This window comes from Jaculus jaculus, chromosome 6, assembly GCF_020740685.1.
Source record: "Jaculus jaculus isolate mJacJac1 chromosome 6, mJacJac1.mat.Y.cur, whole genome shotgun sequence".
In the NCBI taxonomy this organism is placed as follows: Eukaryota; Metazoa; Chordata; class Mammalia; order Rodentia; family Dipodidae; genus Jaculus; species Jaculus jaculus.
Genome location: NC_059107.1, coordinates 86,670,912 through 86,690,695, shown reverse-complemented (window position 1 = coordinate 86,690,695; position 19,784 = coordinate 86,670,912). Strand labels below are relative to the sequence as shown.

Sequence of the window (19,784 nt, the reverse complement as noted above, 5' to 3'; positions counted from 1 at the left end):
TCCCTAACACAAATGTTAAGAGATCTGTTTTCATAGTGATTCTAAACCTTGTATAGTTGGAAATAAAACAATAACTATTACAGGTGCTTACTCTCTCCACTCCCGTTCTGTATAGTTCTTGAATTCTTAACTAGAGAAATAAGAGGAGAAATAAATTTTTTAAAAAAGGAGATGAGATTCAAGCAGGAAGGAAAGAAATAAAACTATGTGTATTTGCAGAGAACATAATCCTATGCTTAAAAGAGCCTACAGACTCCACCAGAAAACTCGTATTCCTAATCAACTCTTACAGCAAAGCGGCAGGACATCAAAATAGACATAAAAATCAGTAGATTTTGTATATTTCAACAACAAACACACCAAGAAAAGGACCCAGGAAATATCTCATTCACAATAGCTGCAAGCAAACACAGATTTGAACAACAAACCTAACCAAGAAAGTGGAACAGTTCCACAATGAAAACTTTAAGACATTTAAGAAGATAGAAGAAAGTCCTTCCACACGTGTAGAGAGGGAGAGCAAATATTACTGAAGTGACTATATTTCTTTTTAAAAATGTTTCATTTTATTTATATAAGAGACAGAGAGGCAGAGAGAAAGAGGCAGAAAGAGAGAGGAAGAATGAGTATGCGCATGCCAGGGACTCCTGCCACTGCAATGGAATTCCAGACACGTGTCACTTTGAGCATCTGGCTTTATGTGGATACTGGTGAATAGAACCTAAGCCATCAGGCTTTGCAAGCAAGCACTTTTAACAACTGAGTCATCTCTCCAGCCAAAATAGATATTCTCTCTCTCTCTTCCTTTCTTCTTTCTTTCTTTTCTTTTCTTTTTTTTTTTTTTTTTTTTTTTTTTTTTTGAGGTAGGGTCTTACTCTAGCCCAGGCTGATCTGAAACTCACTCCTTAGCCACAACCTGACTATAAACTCATGGCAATCCTCTTACCTCAGCCTTCCCAGTGCTGGGATTAAAAGCATGAGCTACCATATGTAGATTTCAAATGACTATATTTCTGAAAATAATCCACAGATTCAATGAAAATCTTCAAAATCCCAATGACATTTTTTTCATAGAAGAAACACTCTTAAAATTCATATCAAAGCACAAAATATCCCAAATATTCAAGGCACTCTTACATAAAAAGAGAAATGTTGGAGATATCACAACATCTGATCTCAAATTATATTATATAGTCATAATAACAGACAGCTTAGTACTGGCACTAAACACACACATACTCTAATGGAAGATAATAGATGATCCAGAAATGCACACAGTTACAGTTACCTTTTTGAAAAGGCTGCTAAAACATGCATTTGAGCAAAGATAGCCTCTTTTTAAATTTTTTAAAAAGATTTATTTTTGTTTATTTATTTATTAGAGGTGGAGAGAGAAAGAGAAAGAGTGAGAATGTGCATACCAGGACCTCTAGCCACTGCAAACAAACTTCAGATGTATGTGTCACCATGTGCATCTGGCTTACGTGGGACCTGGAGCATTGAACCTGGGTTCTTAGGCTTTGCAGGCATGCGCCTTAACCGCTGAGCCATCTCTCCAGCTCTAAATTTTTTTTTTGAGGCAAGCCTAACAGAATTGTATTTTTGTATATGAGATAGTGAGAGCAAGGTGAGAGAGAGAGAGAATTGGCACACCAGGGCCTCCAGCCACTGTAATAAACTCTAGACGCATGCGCCCCTTGGCACAAGTGCAACCTTGCATGCTTGTATCACTGTACATCTGGCTGAAGTGGGACCTGGAGAGTCAAACATGAGTCCTTAGGCTTCACAGGCAAGTGCTTTAAGTGCTAAACCATTTCTTCAGCCTGAAAAACATAGCCTCTTTAAAAAATGGTACTGGGAGAGTTGATTTTCCACATGAAGAAGAATGAGATTAGATCCAAACTTCTCATCTTGCACAAAAAAGATCAACTCAAAATGCATCAAAAACCTTAATATGACTTAAAACCTTGAATTTCCCACAGGAAAACCATTTCAAAATATAAGCATAGACAAGGATTTTCTGACAAGAACTCCTATATGTCACTATGAATTATCACAAGAAATGACAATGGTATCACATGTAATTAGAAAGTTTCTCCACAGCAATACACACAGTTACCAGTGTATAAAGACAGCTTACAGATTGAGAAAAAATACTTTGCCAACTATGTATCAGTTAGGGGGTTGGAGTTAAGAATAAAGAACTCCAAAGATTAATGTGAAAACCTCAAATTATCCAACCAATAAATGAGATAATGAGTGGAATGACTGTTCTCAAAAGAAGAAACACAGATGGCCAATAAATACTTGAAAAAAATTTCAATATCCTTAGCCCTTAAGGAAATACAAATTAAAACTGCTTTGAGATTTCATTTCACCTCAATAAGAAAGGCTATCATTAAAAAGAGGACAACAGATGTTGTTGCGGATGTGGAGAAAGAGGAACCTTTATTCACTGATGGTGAGATTATGAACTTGTGCAACCATTATGGAAACCAATATGGAGTTTCCTCAAAAACTGAAAATAGAACTATCATATGACCAAACTATACCACCCATGAGTATATTCCCAAAGGATTCTAAGTCATCATAAAACAGAGATACTTGCATAGCCATTTATTTTTGCTATTCACAATAGCTAGGAAATGGTACCAGCTTATTTGTCCTTCAACATACAAATAAAAAAACTTTTGTAAATATACACAATGGAGCTTTATTCAGCAGCAAAAAACTAATGCAACTGGAAGTCATTATATTTAATAAAATAAGCCAGTCTCAGCAAGCCAAACACTTCACGTTTTCTCTCATATGTGCTAAATAATCTCTCTCTCTCTCTCTCTCTCTCTCTCTCTCTCTCTCTCTCTCTCTCTCTCTCTGTGTGTGTGTGTGTGTGTGTGTGTGTGTGTAGGTAATAAAACCAAAAAGGGTATCATGAGAGTGAAGGAAGATTTCAAGGGAGATGGGAAGTAGGGTCCTGGAATACATGTAGTAAGAAATCAGAAGTTGGGATTAACTATGTTAACTATGATAAGAAAAGCAAAAATCTATATAGAGAGAGGGATTGTGGGGAGTGCATTGTGGGAATGGGAACCTATTAGAATAAAGTATATCTTATATGTATGGGTGTGCCATGATAAAACCCACTACTTTGTATAGTAACTTGAAAAGTTAATGTTAGAAGACCTAAGTTTGATATATAGCCATTCATCATGCATGTGGTTTCTGGAATTCAGATTCTTTTATGTATCATTTCATGATTGACTAAATGCCCCTGGAGAACAATTCAAAATGCAGGTTGGAGTTCTATAATTCAAACACTATAGTAATAGTAAGGTTTCTGTCATCCAGATCCTCCTTTGTGTTCAGAGTATATTAAGTCAGTCCAAATCCCACAAGGGCTTTTCAAGTAGACTCTGGCAATGTCCAAAGTAGATGAGATATGGTTGCTTACCAACAACGTTTTCAGTGTAAGAGTGTTCAAGGTATATACAGCTTGCAGCTTAATGCTATAAATGGATAATTATTTTCTTCATAATGTGGTAAAGGAAAATGTAGATGTTTTCAACTACATTTTTCAAGATTGTATTTCGTTCTTTAAATTTACTTATTAACTTATTTGCATGTGTGTAGGGGTGGGAGGGCAGGGCTCTCTGGCCACTGTAAATAAATGCCTCTCTGGGTTTTACTTGAATACCAGAAACTGAATCTCGGTTAAGAGGCTTTGTAAGCAAGCACCTTTAACTTCTGAGCGATCTCCCCAGTCCCTGTACTTCATTCTTTAAGGCATTATTTCTTGCAGGATTTTTTCATGCACTCAAGACTGGACTGATGGCTCATCTATGCACTTCCAAGCTTTATGCACAGCTTAATCACATCCCTGCACTGTTTACCTGAAACTATTTTCTCCGTGTTTCTCTTACTTATGTAATGGCAACTTCTTTCAGGGTAGGAAGTGCGTGTTATTTATCTTTGTATTCTTAGCACACAGCATATTTCCTGGCACTTAAAAACAATTTACCATGCTATCAGAATCATCAGAATTATAATTCACATTGTATAAAATTGTATTAGTTTAATAGAAAATTTCATGTTCTTTTTTGCATTCAAGAATTTTTAAAATCTTTTATTGCTGTTTTAGGTTTATGTCAAAATTGGACATACAGTACAAATACTTCACTTGTACTGGGTTCTCACACATGCATCTCCATTAAAATTAAAATCCTACACCAGAATAGTATATTTGCTATAACTGATGCACTTTTGGTACATTTTACCCACCAAAAGCCAAAAAGGCATTAGAGTGCTAATTTGAGAAAGAAAGAGAGAGAGAATATTGATGTACCAGGGCCTCCAGTCTCTTCAAATGAACTCCAGATTCACTTGCTATTTTGTGCATCTAGCTTTACCTCATAGGAAATTAAACTTTTGGGCTTTGCAGGAAAGTGCCTTAAACACTGAGCCATCTCTCCAATGCCTAGTTCACATTTTTCATTTAATATTTACAACATTGAAATATAGATCTTGTTTTTGTTTGCCTGTATGTATTATGTGTGATGTGGTGAGTGTGATGGATGTGTGCAGTGTGGCGTACTCACACGTATGTGCTGATGCAGTGTCCATGCACTCACCCTGTGTGGTGCCCTGTACAGTGCCAGAGGAAGACAAATGATTCTTCCTCCATCACTCACTCACCTGCATTTTCCTTGTGAGAGTCTTTTGCTAGTTCTTGAGTTTTCCATTCCTGAGCCCCGTCTATCCTCTGGTACCCATGGGATTGTTTACAGACCTCATCTAGCTGTTTATGTGGGTTCTAAAGATTCAAATTCATGCAGACTCCCGCCCCCTCATGCTTGCGTAGGAAGAGCACTTAGCAGCTTGGCCATATCTCCAGCCCTGCTATTTCTTTTTTTTGAAGTAAGAGATTCAGACTAAACAAGTAAAATCTCTTAACATAGGTAGGATAGGAGCCAGCAGTAAAGGAGAGTGAATGCCAGCCAAGGTGCCCTTAAATGTAGGCCCCTCACTCTGGCTTTGGTCAGATAAAGGCTTAAAAATTATGGACATTTGTTAGACTTAAAGAACTTGGGGACTCAAACTTCCTGTGTGTGGCTGCAAAAGTTCCTTGGAAAGCATGCTATCCAAGAAGACAGTCATTGCTTTCCTTCCAAATATGATCTATCTATTGGGGAAAAGTTTTCAAATCTATAACACACTGGTTTGCTCTATACTGTCCCATTCTCAGGGTGCAGAAGATAAAGAAGTTTCAGGTGGAAATTGCTGGTCTCTGTAGCAATGCAAAAGAGAGCCCAGATAGGCGTGGCATACCTCTTTAATCCTGGCACTCAGGAGGCAGAGGTAGGATTGTCATGAGTTCAGGACACCCTGTGATTACATAGCAAATTCCAGGCAGCCTAGGCTGGAGTGAATGAGACCCTAATTTGAAAAACAAAAACAAAACAAAACAAACAAACAACAACAAAAAAAAAGATAAAAGAGTCCAGCCCTTATATGCTGCCTCTTGAAGCTTCTTCCTGGCATCTAAACTTACATTTCATTGGCCAAACTATGACACATGATCACAGGCTTCAAACAAGCCCAGAGGGCATTCTGTTAGGACCTAGGAGTTAAACTAGAAATATTTTGTGGCCAACACTACTGGTGATTGAAGAAGAAATGGGCTTTCTGTGGTTCTGAAACCATGCGATGTTATCGTCTGGAATATCTATTCACAAATGGGGACTAGTTGTATGATGGTCCAGAGATCTTTGCCCTGGAAAGATTATTTTTCTCAGAATAGTACTTGTATTAGGATGTTATTTCAAGGAAATTAAAGACTTTTTGAATAAGGTTCTTGGATAGTTCCTTGGGCTTCAGAGAACTTGTGCAGAAACACTGTGAGCATTTAGGTGTGGTCTGGTTTTCTAATATAGTAAGCTGTGTATGACAGATTCAAAGTTGCTTGGTGATCTTTAGGTTTTGACACCTCAGTGTAGTGGCCACAATCAGTATCTATGGTTAAAAAAAATGAAATGCAACTTAAAAGGAAATATCATTAGATAAACTTTGTTCCTTTCTAATGTATTTAGAAATCATTTAGTATTTTATAAATTATATTTTAAAGAATTTTGTGTAACTCTAGTTTCTAGCAGATAATTCAAAGTAGTATCACATAATTAAACATTTTCATCTGTATAAATTACAAGATCATGTATAGAAAGAGAGGAAATGTAACTTTCAGATATTTTTTGAAGTCACCTCATAAAATGAAATTTGGTAATTTATTAGAATTCTATTGCGAAGAAAACAGTTATTTTGTTATTTCCACTGTTTGATGCATTAAATGAATAAAGAATGTAAATTATATATGCTTATCTCTAAACTGAATTCGTCATCATCATTCAAAGAAGCTGTGGTTTAAGTACCAAAGGCTCCAGGCTTTAAACCCTGCATCTTTAGCAGACTTTCCTTATTTTCACTTCTCATTACTGAATGTGCCAGATGTTGTCTGGATGTGTAAGCCATGCTGGCATCATAATGTTTTATAGTAAAAAATTCTTGGCACGACCTCACTCCTTTCTTGTGCAGGAGAGCTGAGGGGAGAAACTAACAGAAGTAAAGTTCTATGGTGTGTAATTATTAAAGATTTTCTGCTTAATGATTTTTATACACATTTTCCTCTTAACCCCTTCTTACAGAGATTACTGCTAAAATTGTTTGAAAAACTTTAATCTCTGTAACAGGCCATAAGAACATTATGGTTAAGCATTTCAAAGTGCCTCCATTACTCAGGAAACTATTAGAATGCTTTGAACATTCACTGCTTAGTTTCCTAATTATTTCAGGTTGAATTTTTAACCAAGATTTGTTTTGGTTTTGAAAGTTCACATAAATGTTAAGGAACATGTGCCTGTGATGGTGCTAAATATTTTTATGTCCTTCACAAGAACTTTCCAAGTAGATGATACTTTGGCGCATAGGTATTCCTATCAGTGTATAAGTCTATTCACAGTTTTAAAACATCTGTATAGATGTGAAATGGTTCCTTGCTTGTTTATATAGTATTTTCGATTTATTTTTATTGATAATGTTCATACATGAAGATCATGAAACTTGATCATAATCCCTTCCCTATACCTCTATACCTTCTATTGACCCCTACCATCCACATCTCCCTCTCTGAACTCCTTCTTTACCTGACCCTCTTCAATTTTTATGACTTTTTTTTTGTATTCTTCTATTATGTACCTTCAAATGTTGGTAAGTTCATTTTTGTGGCCTTTGTTGATAGAAGTTTTGAATTTTAATCTTGAAGTTTCGAAGTTGAGAAAGCAAACACCTGTGTAGCATCAATGGGGAATTTTGATGTTACTTCCACTTTCATTTTCACTTACATAGTTTTGCTTATTATGAAGAATTATTTAAGGGGAATTACAAGTGCCATGCCACTGTAATCCTAAGTATTTCAACATCACCTCTGAAGAACTATGGAATTTCCTATAATGCTACATCAAGCACATCATTTCAATGTTGATCTAGTGTTTTTATCTACTATAAAGCCAATTTGCTCATTTCCTCAGTTGCATCAGAACTTCACAGCTTTTGTTTTAACATGAAACCCAATCAAGGGCCCCATAATTTATTTTATAGCCTTAACTTCTTAATCTTTTTAAAGATAAAGTAGTTCTTAGACATTGTCTATCTTTCATATTTGATGTTTTAGTCTTGAAGGATCTTCCTCAATCTGGCAGGGTTTATTGATATATATATATATATATATATATATATATATATATATAAAATATATAAAGACCAGCTCATTAGATATCGTTCCTGAAGAAGTTGAGCCTTTGTATTAATAAGCTATGACCGCCTGTGCATTGTTAATGTTTCAGATCATCTACAATAGAATTAGATTTTTTATTTTGGATAAGTTTCAGAATCTGGCTTGGAGACTGAAGGTAGTGGTCGCTGGGAAGGATTATTAGTTTTTTCTCTTTGGTGTTTCCAAAGTCAGTCAAAAGACTGGTAGCAGTTTTTTTCTCCCTAGAATTGTACTTTTTCTTGTTCTGCTTTTCCTCCATTATAAACTTAGTGGTACATATCATATTCTTAGCTGCTTTAAAGCCACACTACCCTAAGTTTGAATTCTAGCCATATCCTACATTAACTGAAACAAGTGTTAACCTTAATAGTAAACTTTGACAAGTTTCTTAATTGCTTGCTCATTTAACATCACATGTTCTCTCTAATATGTGCATCTTAGCTAGAATGGTATATAAAGGGAATAGAAAGAGAGGGAGGGGGAATTTAATAGGATAGTATTGCATATATGTAAGTATAAGAACAGATTAATGGGATGGAAAGGACTAACTGAGGTCAGGGAAAGGTACTGAGTGAAGGAAAGGCGAGGAGGGATAATCAAAGTCTAAGAGGGTATACATAAGTCATATGGAAACCTACTTTTTTGAATGATTGCACACCCAGAAGCCATAGATATTTACTAGAAAATTTTCAGTGACAGGTATGGGATACCTTCCTGAGAGTTGTTGGCCAGGGAGGTACCTGTTGTCCTTAAAACATTACAGGATATTGCTGAGGCTTTTGGTTTCCTACAAGGAATATATGGTAAGACCCTATTGCTGAAGACTCCATATGCTTGTACTGCAAGGTCACTGAGAAATCCATTGGAGCTGAGCTGAAAACCTTGTAGAGCAGATGACAGATAACTGAAAAAAGCTATGTTGCATGGAGTTCCATGGGAGAGACAGAATTCACCAATGGAGATTAAAAAACAGTTGACACTGCAAACCTTAAATTTGGCAATCCAGGGCAAATGATCCAATGGGTGAAATAGTGTCATGTCTGTTATGGGAGAATCCAGCTGTTCTCTAATTGGAATGGAGGTCCGCTGCATGGGAAGGAATATATGCCTGATACCAAAAACATATGATAGAGAAGTCATGATCCCTAGGGGTACAAAGTCTGCTGGTGTATGGCTAAATATATATACTGTGCTCACCAAACTGCCTGTAAATAGTTCTCTTATGTTCATACACATGAATTAATGCTACTTTCATTTTTGGTTAGACAAACTTCTCTTTTCAGATGTTGGTGAGCTTGGGATGACTCAGAAGGCACCATAGTGCTGAGATAAAGTGACAGAGGAGTGCTCAGCACTGAAATATCTCTATCACACCTTCCAAGGTTCAGGGTCCATTTGAAGAGGTGGCAGAAAGAATGTAAGGGCCAAAGGAAGGGTAGGACTGCTTATAATACACTTTTCCAGACACAAAATGACCTCAATATGCATGACCTCACGGTGCCTGACACTACCTACACAAGACCCTCATAATAGGAGGAAAAGATGATGACATCAAAATGAAAGAGAGCCTGATTGAGAGGGGGAGGGGATGTGATGGAGAATGAAGTTACAAAGATAAAGTAGGGGGAGGGAAGTACAGTAGTTAATTGTCTATAATTATAGAAGCTGTTAATAAAAAATAAAACAAATTTTTTTGGCATATGCATATATTTATTTCTCTCTCTCTTTGTGTGTGTGTGTGTGTATGTATGTATGTATGTGTATGTGCTTTTGGGTGTGCATGTGCCACAGCATACATGTTTAGGTCAGAGGACAATGTTTGGGTGTTGGTTCTCACCTTCTCCCTCATTTGAGGCAGGGGCTGTCACCCTCATTCTTGCTGACACTGATGCTTTAGGTTGACTGGTCTGTGAGCCAGGAAATTGTCATTTCTCCACCTTGTATCTCCTGATCAGTGTGGTGGATTATAGAAGCCCATCACAACCTCCAGTTTGTATGTGATGTCTGGGAATCTGAACATGGATGCTCTAGCTTGAATAGTAAGTGCTTAATCCACTGAGCCATCTTCCAGCCCTCTTTCAGTGTTTTCTTTTTTGCTTTTGAGACAAAATTTCACTGTGTACCAAAGTGAACTTATGAAAATGCTCCTGTCTCAGCCTCCTGAATGCTGGAATTACAGATATGAGAGATTATGGTATGTTTAAGTGTCTTATTGTCTTTGAACCTATTCCTTTATCTGTAAATATCACAGGATTATTGTGGTGGCTGACTGAAAATACATGGAAATGGACATAGTTATAATCAGTACATCATTATAGCTGATAAGGTATTAGTAAGTGATGAATGATTAACAGTAGCAAATCCTTCTACAGACTTCTTGTTTCTAGTTTGTAATTCCATTCTTCTGTCCAATCTTTGCTCAGCTCATATAGCTGTTTGTCCCTGGTTTACTGTATATCTCTTATAATCTCCATTTCTATAGTCTTTTCTTTTCTTTTCTTTTCTTTTTTTGAGATAGAGTCTCATGTATCCCAATCCGAGCTCAAACTTAACTATGCAGCTGAGAATAACCTTGAACTTGTAATCCTCTAGGCTCTACCTCCCAAATGCTGGGGTTACAGATGTGTACCACCACACATTCTTTATGTGGTGTTGGTGATTGAATCCATGACTTTATACATGCAACACAAGCACTCTACCAACTGAGTACATCTCTAGCTCAAGCTTTGTTTTCTTTTAACTGAATCTGATACATAGAGCACTGCATATGTTGAATTAGTGGGTGTATTAATTTCCACCTTTACTTATTTGATTATATTTCCTAAAGGCTTTTCATCTTTTTATTCAATAGGAAAACATGAACATATCCTGAATAAGTGTCAAATAATATACTTTAGGGAAAATCAGTCAGTCTGTCTTTTATTTCGATTCACTGTCATTTCCTCCCATTGTGATGGTCGTGTGTGGGTAGTGTCACACAAGCACTGTGAGGTCATGGATCTCCAGGCCATCTTGTGTCTGGAAAAAGCATGTTGAAAGGAGTCCTTCCCTTTCTTTGGCTCTTACATTCTTTCTTCCAGCTCTTCTGTAGTGGACTCTGAGCCTTGGAAGATATAACATAGATATTTCAGTGCTGAGTACTCCTATGTCACTTTTCTCAGTACCATGATGTCTTCTGGGCCATCCCAAGTTCACTGCCACCTGAAAAGAGAAATTTCTCAGAACAAAAAGTGAGAGTAGCACTAATATATGGGTATGAACATAACGAGAAGAGCTTACTGGCCAGTTTGGTGTGCATAGTATACACATTAAGCCAGATACAAGCAGACATTACACACCTAGGACATATGACTATCTCTATTGTAGGTTTTTAGTATCAGGGATATATTCCCTCCCATGCATTAGGCCTCAATTAGAGGGCAGTTGGTTTCCCCCATAACAGACATGACACTATTGCACCTGTTGGCTCATTTGCCTGGCTGGCCAAATTTAAGACTTGCAGAGTCTACTGTTCAGTGTCTCCACTGGTGATTTCTCTGTCTCTACAATTGAAATGCATGCAGCATAGCTATTTCCAGCTTTCTGTCAGCTTGGCTACATGGAGGAGGTTTTCAGCTCAGCTCCAACAGAATTTCTCAGTACCTTGTAGCCCAAGTATGTAGAGTCTTCAGCAATAGGTTTTTTCATGAATTCCTGGTGGGAAACCAAGAGCCTTGGCAATACCTGTAAAGTTTTGGGGGCACCAGGGACCACCCTGGCCAACAACTCACAAGAAGGTATCCCATCCCTGGCATGAAAGTTTTTCTAGTAACAATCTATGGCTTCTAAGTGTTCCATTGTCCAAAACAGTAGGTTTGCATATGAGAACTTGCTATTTAGTTCCATAGCCTATTTTTTTAATTGCTTGATTTCTTATTATTTAGGATTTTGAGTTCTTTGTATATTTTGGATATTAATCCTCTGTCAGATGTATAATTGGCAAGGATTTTCTCCCATTTTGTAGGTTGCCTTTTTGGTCTATTCACAGTGTCCTTTTCTGTACAAAAGCTTAGCAATTTCACGAAGTTCCAGCACTTGGTCCATAGATTTATTTCTTGAGCAACTGGGGTTCTATTCAGAAAGTCTTTGCCAAGACCAATATGTTGATGGGTTTTCCCTAGTTTTTCCTCTAGCAGGTTTAGCATTTTGCATCTTATATGAAGGTCCATTTGGACTTAATTCTTGTACATGGAGAGAGATAGGGATCTATTCTCATCCTCCTACAGATAAATATCCAATTTTCCCAGCACCATTTGCTGAAGAGGCTGTCTTTTTTCCAGTGAGTATTTTTGTCATTTTTTTGTCAAAGATCAGGTGGCTGCAGCTGCATGGACTTACATCTAGGTTCTCTATTCTGTTCCATTGATCTACATGTGTATTTTTGTTACTATGGCTCTGTAGTATAGGTTAAAATCAGGTATGATGATACTAGCTGCCTTATTTTTGTTGCTCAAAATTGTTTTAGATATTTGAGGCTTTTTTGTGCTACCAAATTAATTTTTGTATTTTTTTCTATTTCCATGAAGAATGCCATTATAATTTTGATGGGGATTGCATTAAATGTGTAGATTGCTTTTGGTAAGATTGATATTTTCACAATATTGATTCTTCCAATTTAAGAACATGGGATGTTTTTCAAATTCCTAGTATCTTCTGCAATTTCTTGCTTGGGTGTTTTAAATTTCTCACTGTAGAAATCTTTCACTTCCTTATTTAGGTTTATTCCAAGGTTATTTTATATTTACTTATTTGTTGTTTTGATGTAATTGTGAATGGGAGTGATTCTCTGATTTCATCCTCTGGTGTTTGTTGTTAACATATAGGAAGTCTACTGATTTCTGTGTGTTTACTTTGTATCCTGCTACATGGCTATAAGTGTTCATCAGCTCTTACAGTTTTCTGGTAGAGTCTTTATGGTCCTTTATGTATAGAATCATATCATCTGCAAATGATAACTTGATCTCTTCCTTTCCAATTTGTATCCCTTTTATGTGTGTCTCTTGCCTTATTGTTATGGCTAAGAATTACAATACTATATTAAATAAAATTGGGGACAGTGGACACCTTTGTCTTGTTCCTGATTTTAGTATAAAAGCTTCAACTTTTTCATCATTTAGTGTTATGTTGGCTATAGGTTTGTCATAAATAGACTATTATGTTGAGATATATTTCCTTCTGAAGGACTTTTATTATAAAGGGGTGTTGGATTTTATCACATTCTTTTTTTTACATCAAATGAGATAATCATGTAATTTTTGTCCTTCACTCCATTTATATAATTTATTCTATTTATCAATTTACATATGTTGAACCATCCCTACATCTCTGAGGTAAAGCCTACTTGGTTGGGGGGGATGATCTTTCTGATATATTCTGTTTGCCAATATTTTGTTGAGAATTTTTCATCACCTTCTCTTTTTTCTTAGCGCATTTACTTAACTAAATTTATGAGTCAGTCTTGGAGATATGTGTGTCCTTTTGAAACAAGATAGCTTTTTAAAATTTATTTATGTATAAATTTGCAAGCAGAGTGACAAAGGGAACAGAAAGAGAATGAATGAATGAATGAATATGGGCATGCCAGGGCCACTAGCTGCTGCAAATGGACTCAAGATACATGCATTACTTTGTGCACCTGGCTTCATATGGGTACTGGGAAATCAAACCTTAGTTGTTAGGCTTTGCAGGCAAGTCCCTTAACTGCTGAGCCATCTCTATTGCCTCAAGATAGAGTTTTGGTAAATTTCTGACCCAGATGTTTCTTTTTTAGGTATATGAGATACAGCCATTTTCTTGTAGATATTAGGACATAGCATCTGAATGTCCTTGTGGGAAGGAAAGAGCCAAACTCTGGTCAGTGCCTTGCTTCAGGTGACAATCTTACATCTTGTCAGGAAGACATGAAAAGTCTGTTTTTCCTCTGGATAAAGACTCTCAGCTCAGACAGCTGTTCAGTTGCCTCAGTTACCAGATAAATTTAGGATGAACTCTGCATGACAGGTGGTACTGTCAATTTGAAGTCTATTTTTTTTTTTGGAAACATGTAAAAAATGAGTGATTGGAGTATACTTGCTTATGGTGATGGCTGCTGTTTTTCTCTTTGCTTGGATCTGTGAAAGTGGGTCAGCTTTTTCTGCCATTATGGAACTTCCTCTAGATCTATAAGCTTCAATACAGTCCATTTCTCCTACAAAAATATGGAAATGGGTTTATGTCTACTCGGCTATATAAAATGGCCAGATTTTGTTCTTTGACATTTCTTACCAGATCACCCTGATATAAATCACATGCTGGTTAATGTTTATTTGGTAATAAAAGTCTTTACTTTCTCTGCTATGTTGAGAGAATTTCTGGATTGGGAGAAATTTTTCCTTTATAATCCTATTTCCTGACATTTGCATATAAGAGTCATGAATATTCATAAAACATAACAAAATCCTCTCAAGTCTTATATGAAAGACAAATAGAACAGTAGTGGGTGGTAAGATCTTTTGCTAAAATTTCATATTAATAATTTAATAATTAATTTTGTAATTAACAATTTTCCAATTTGGGCTTCAAAGATATATATTAATGACATTTCCTATTGTGCAAAATGACAATCTATGGATTGAAATGAGAATAATGTTTCTGAAAGATGGAAGATAACCCAAACAGGCTTAAATACCAATTCCATACAAAGTTAATTCCATACAAAATGCATAAAATTGAGAGAACTGTTCCACTGGATTAAAAAAGTCAATACTTGAACCTTTATGTGTGCTCATGCCATATTGCATTAATATAATATTCATTCAAATTACCTTCAGAAAAATACATATATAAAAATTTACTTATAAAATGACAAAGGATACAGAAAGAAATGTAGTGAAAAGTAACTGTTACTAGTAGTTACCTTAAACTTCTTTCTTGTGAAATAATACATTCAGGGTCATTACTATGCTTACTGATGTTCTAGATTCAATATTACTTAATCTCTTGTCAAATATTTTTAAATTTTTTACATTAAAGTGATGTTTTTTTTTATTTTAGTTTCAACAGTTGATAATTCATAGCTTGACTTCAGTGTTAATTGCCTTTACATATTTTTCTTCTGCAAGTCTTGCTGTGTAAAGAGGACCAATTCCTCCCATAAACACATCACTTAGAAGTTCCAAGTACCCTAGCAAAACACTTAAGTCAGAGCGTGACTTCAGGATACTGACACAAATCACTGACCCATGCTGACACTCTAGAAGATTGGTGGCAGGAAAATTCCATGTATTACTTTTGAATCACAAATCTAATTTTCACTCCTGTTCCTTCATTGTTTTAGCATTTTTATTATTACTTTGGTTAATAAATAGTTTTTAATGGTATTCTACTAGATACAAGATTAAAATCTAGATGTTTTCCACTTTTTAATTTAATTTCAGAGGTGACTGTTGCAGTTACCTTCTCATTTCTGTGACAAACATCTGACCAGAAACAACTTATGAGAGGAAAAGGTTTATGTCAGGCTTATAGCATACCAAAGAAGAAGCTGGTTCACTCCATCATACATCCACAGTAGTCACACAAAGAGAAGCCAGCACCCACAAGCATGAACAGCCAGAGCTCAAACTGACTCTCTAAACACCTTAGAGCTGGGTTCAAGAACAAACCCCAGTGACATACCCACTCCAGCAGGACTCCACTTGTTAAAGATTAAGTAGAAAGTTTAATCAAAATTATCTAAGACAATGTGGAATGTGCATTTACATTGAAACCACCACGGTGAAAAATACATATTTTAGTAAATTTGGACAGTTATAGAAAAAGAAAGTAGAGGGCTGAAGAGATAGCTTAATGGTTAAGGCACTTGTATGCAAAGCCAAAGAACCCAGCCTCAATTCTCCAGGACCCAGGTAAGTCAGATGCACAATGTGGCACATGTGTCTGGAGTTTTGGTGGTGGCCACAAAACCTGGCACGCCCATTATCTCTATCTATCTGCATCTCTCTCTCTTAAGTAAATAATAAAACATATTTTACAAAAGAAAAAGAATGTAGAAATTAGAAAATCACCATCATGTCATCATTGAGATTAACATTAACATTGCTCATGATTTCTTTGAAGTTGTTTTCATGCCCATACCTAACTCTATTATTTAAAGGATTTAGAACAATTTACTTTTATATATTAGGAAAACTAATACTTGAAAAACTATGTTCATATATACTGTAAAAACTTGTGGATCTAATTAACATAATTTTGTTTCTTTGGACAAGAGATATTAGTTCAGTAGTTGACCTCAAAATATACCAATTTTATATGGAATTGGTGTTTAAACCAACACAGCCATTTAAAAGCAATTACAGAATATCAGCTATGGAGTTTAGTTACTGCCACTTCATTGAAAATATTGTGTGTGTGTGTAAATTGAGTTGAGCAAAAGGATGAAAATTGTCTTCCTCTTTTGGTCCTTTCAATCTCCTTCCTTTTCTTTTTCTTCTTCCCCTCTCTCCTTCTATGCCTCTATGATAGGGATTAGAGTCATATATTTTCTTGAAGGAGAGGAATTTTGCCATCATTGAATCTTTCTATTTTTTGCTTTGTTTATTTCTTTGAAATTTGGTCACACTCTGTAGTTCAGCCTGGCCTGGAACTCATATAGCCACAGCTGGTCTCAGTTTTACCATCCTCCTGTGTCATCCTCTTTTTTAAAAAAAACTTTTAAACATTACATTTATATTCAGAAGCATAAGGGATACAAGGGAGTGGAAGCTTTCTAAAACCAAGGAAGGGAAAGTGGATACACCCACGAGGTCCAGGGAGAGGGAGAGTAGAGTTAGCAAACCAAGGAAAGGAGAAGTAGGTCACAGATGAGCCTAATAATGGTACCAAACTGACTATTTGCCGAATACAAAACTAATTAATAAAAAAACATTAAAAATATTTTACATTTATTTATTAAAGAGAAAGAAAGAGAGAGAGAAAGAGAACAGGTCCTCCAGCTACTGCAAATGAATTCCAGACATATGTGCCACCGTGTGCATTTGGCTTTACATGGATACTGGGAAATTGAACTCAGGTCATTATGCTTTACAGGCAAATACCTTAACTGCTGAGCCATTTCTCCAGCCCCAGAGGCTATTTCTGAGTTGTTTGGGATCTTGCTTATGCAGGTAGACAATGAGGCAGTAAGGTGAGGAAACGGACGAAGCAGGCATGTTGAGGATGAGACAAGGGTCAGAATACTCGTCATAAAAACTCTGCTGTATTATTCAGCTGCTAATCTTTAACAAGGTTCTTAGACCATCCCATGCCTGAATATATTTATTTGTATAATGAGAGGACTCCTACATATGAGTCAGGAAGCATAAAAGTGCTTTTGCTGTTGATGTTGTAGGTTTCAACTCAGCACATTCTATCACGTAGTCTTGATAGCACAGCCTTTAATGCTATACTTTCACAAAGGTAAGAAAGCCATCCTTATGATTAATTGCCCAGTAACTTACCTATTCTTACATCAGTCTGGTTAATATATGACAGTAGTCTAAAAGGTGATACCTGAACTCTGAAATGCCCAATTCATAGAAAGCAGTATATTACTCAAGTAGGTGTCTATGTGATGTGGCACAATTAATCTCTACTTGAATTTTGGTAAGGTGCAGCCAGACCTAGTTTTTTGTTTGTTTGTTTGTTTGTTTGTTTTGGGCAAAAGTGTCATGATGCCTGTATTTTACTGACCCTTGTCTTAAATTTTATTAATGAAAGTCACATAGATTTAATTCTCCAAAAGTCAGCTTTAGCCAGCCAGTTGCTGTCATACAAAGGTCATCAATTTTCTTTAGGCATTAGAATATTTCTATTAGACATTGGAATATTAATAATTCTTTTTATAAATTTGGAACCCTGGGAACAGTCATTATCTAAATATCAATGGCCTGCCACAACCCGGGCGCCTCTCCCGCCCGCCCAGCTCTCCTCCTGGCCTTCTGTCCCCAAGGCGACGACCCCCGGTGACAGCAACAGCGGCGCCAGGCTGGCTCGTAGGATAGCGCGGCCCGGAGACGCAGAGCCGGCCCCGAAGAGCGGCGCTTCAACGCGGGGGAGGCCGGCCGAGCCGGGCGGCGCGCGCGGGAGACCTCGCGGGCGCCGAGGGGAGGAGGGAGGCGGCGCGGACCGGCCGGGTCGCGGTCGGGATGAGCCACATCCAGATCCCGCCGGGGCTCACGGAGCTGCTGCGGGGTTACACGGCGGAGGTGCGGCGGCACCAGCCGCCTGACCTCGTCGAATTCGCCGCAGAGTACTTCACACGCCTGCGCGAGGCCGCGCCGAAGATCCCGAGGCGTGCATCGCCATTCCCGAGAGGCTGCGAGCGCAGGAGCTCGACTCGGTCGTCGTCGTCGAGGAGAACCGGGACAGCGACGACGCGGGGACGAGGAGCTGGAAGGAGCTGTCGTGTGTCGCTTCCAAATTGAGCTCCGCGGTTCCCGGAGCCCGAGTGCGCACCGAGTGATTTGTCGCGCTCAGCCTTGAATGAAGCGTGCGCGCTTTTTGGTCCGCGAGTGGCGCGGAGTCTACGTGCGTGGGGCCAGAAGATCCCTTGTCTCTGCGGAAGACCCTTCTAGCTTGCTTTCGTTCTGAGAACCAGAGCATCTGCATACGGCAGCTCGTGTTCAGTTATCCAGGACGGTTCCAGTTCCTAGCAGATTTACTAGACGAGTGTCAGTCTGTGCAGAAACCTATAACCCTGATGAAGAAGAGGAAGACAATGATCCGAAGGTGGTTTATCCTAAGACTGATGAACAGCGATGCCGACTTCAGGAAGCTTGCAAAGATATTCTCCTGTTCAAAAATCTTGATCCGGAACAGCTTTCTCAAGTTCTCGATGCCATGTTTGAAAGGATAGTCAAAATTGACGAGCATGTCATTGACCAAGGAGATGAGGGAGACAACTTTTATGTCATAGAACGGGGAACATATGACATTTTAGTGACAAAAGATAATCAAACACGCTCTGTTGGTCAGTATGACAACTGTGGCAGTTTCGTAGAACTGGCTCTGATGTACAATACACCAAGAGCTGCTACCGTCGTCGCCACCTCAGAAGGCTCCCTTTGGGGATCGGATCGAGTGACTTTTAGGAGAATCATAGTGAAGAACAATGCAAAAAGGAGGAAGATGTTTGAAGAATTTACTGAGTCTGTGCCACTCCTCAAGTCCCTCGAGGTATCAGAACGCCTGAAGATTGTGGATGTGATAGGAGAAAAGATCTATAGGGACGGAGAGCGCATAAAATCGCTCAGGGTGAAAAGGCTGATAGCTTTTACATCATAGAATCTGGCGAAGTGAGCATCTTGATTAGATGATTAGACTAAAACAAACAGGAGTGATGCAAACCAGGAGGTTGAGAGTGCACGCTGCCAAAAGGGACAGTACTTTGGAGAGCTTGCGCTGGTCACCAACAAACCCAGAGCTGCTTCAGCGTATGCTGTTGGAGATGTCAAGTGCTTAGTTATGGATGTTCAAGCATTTCAGAGGCTTCTGGGACCCTGCATGGACATCATGAAGAGGAACATCTCACACGATGAGGAACAACTGGTGAAGATGTTCGGCTCTAGCTTGGATCTGATCTACCCCGGGCAATAGATGTGACACACCCCAGAGCCTTCTCAATGTGGCACCAAAACCTTCCGGTCAGCCACAGAACACACACAGAAAACAGAGACAACAGAACCGTTCCTGCTGTTGTCACCGCCGCTGTCATTGCTGTGGTTAGGGGCATTTGGAAAACTTGAAAGTCAGCACTAATGGATGGACAGAAGTTCCACCCACACCTCCACTTGCTTCTGAAAGCCCATTATTAGACCACTTGTAATGGTTACTCCAACCCGGTTTTCACCTCTTTGGTTCAGAATGGCATGTCTCTCCAACAATTTAAGTGCCTGATACAAAG

The 19,784-nt window shown here is 38.0% G+C and overlaps 1 protein-coding gene across 1 annotated transcript; it reads left to right on the top strand.

Moving 5' to 3' along the window:
* Nucleotides 1-18,027: 18,027 nt before the first annotated feature.
* Nucleotides 18,028-19,478, top strand: LOC101605081 (cAMP-dependent protein kinase type II-alpha regulatory subunit). The gene is given in 5 exon segments (XM_012951194.2): nt 18,028-18,151; nt 18,154-18,283; nt 18,517-19,123; nt 19,126-19,194; nt 19,196-19,478. Coding segments are annotated over 5 exon segments (1,212 nt in total). The 3' UTR covers nt 19,478.
* Nucleotides 19,479-19,784: the final 306 nt, after the last annotated feature.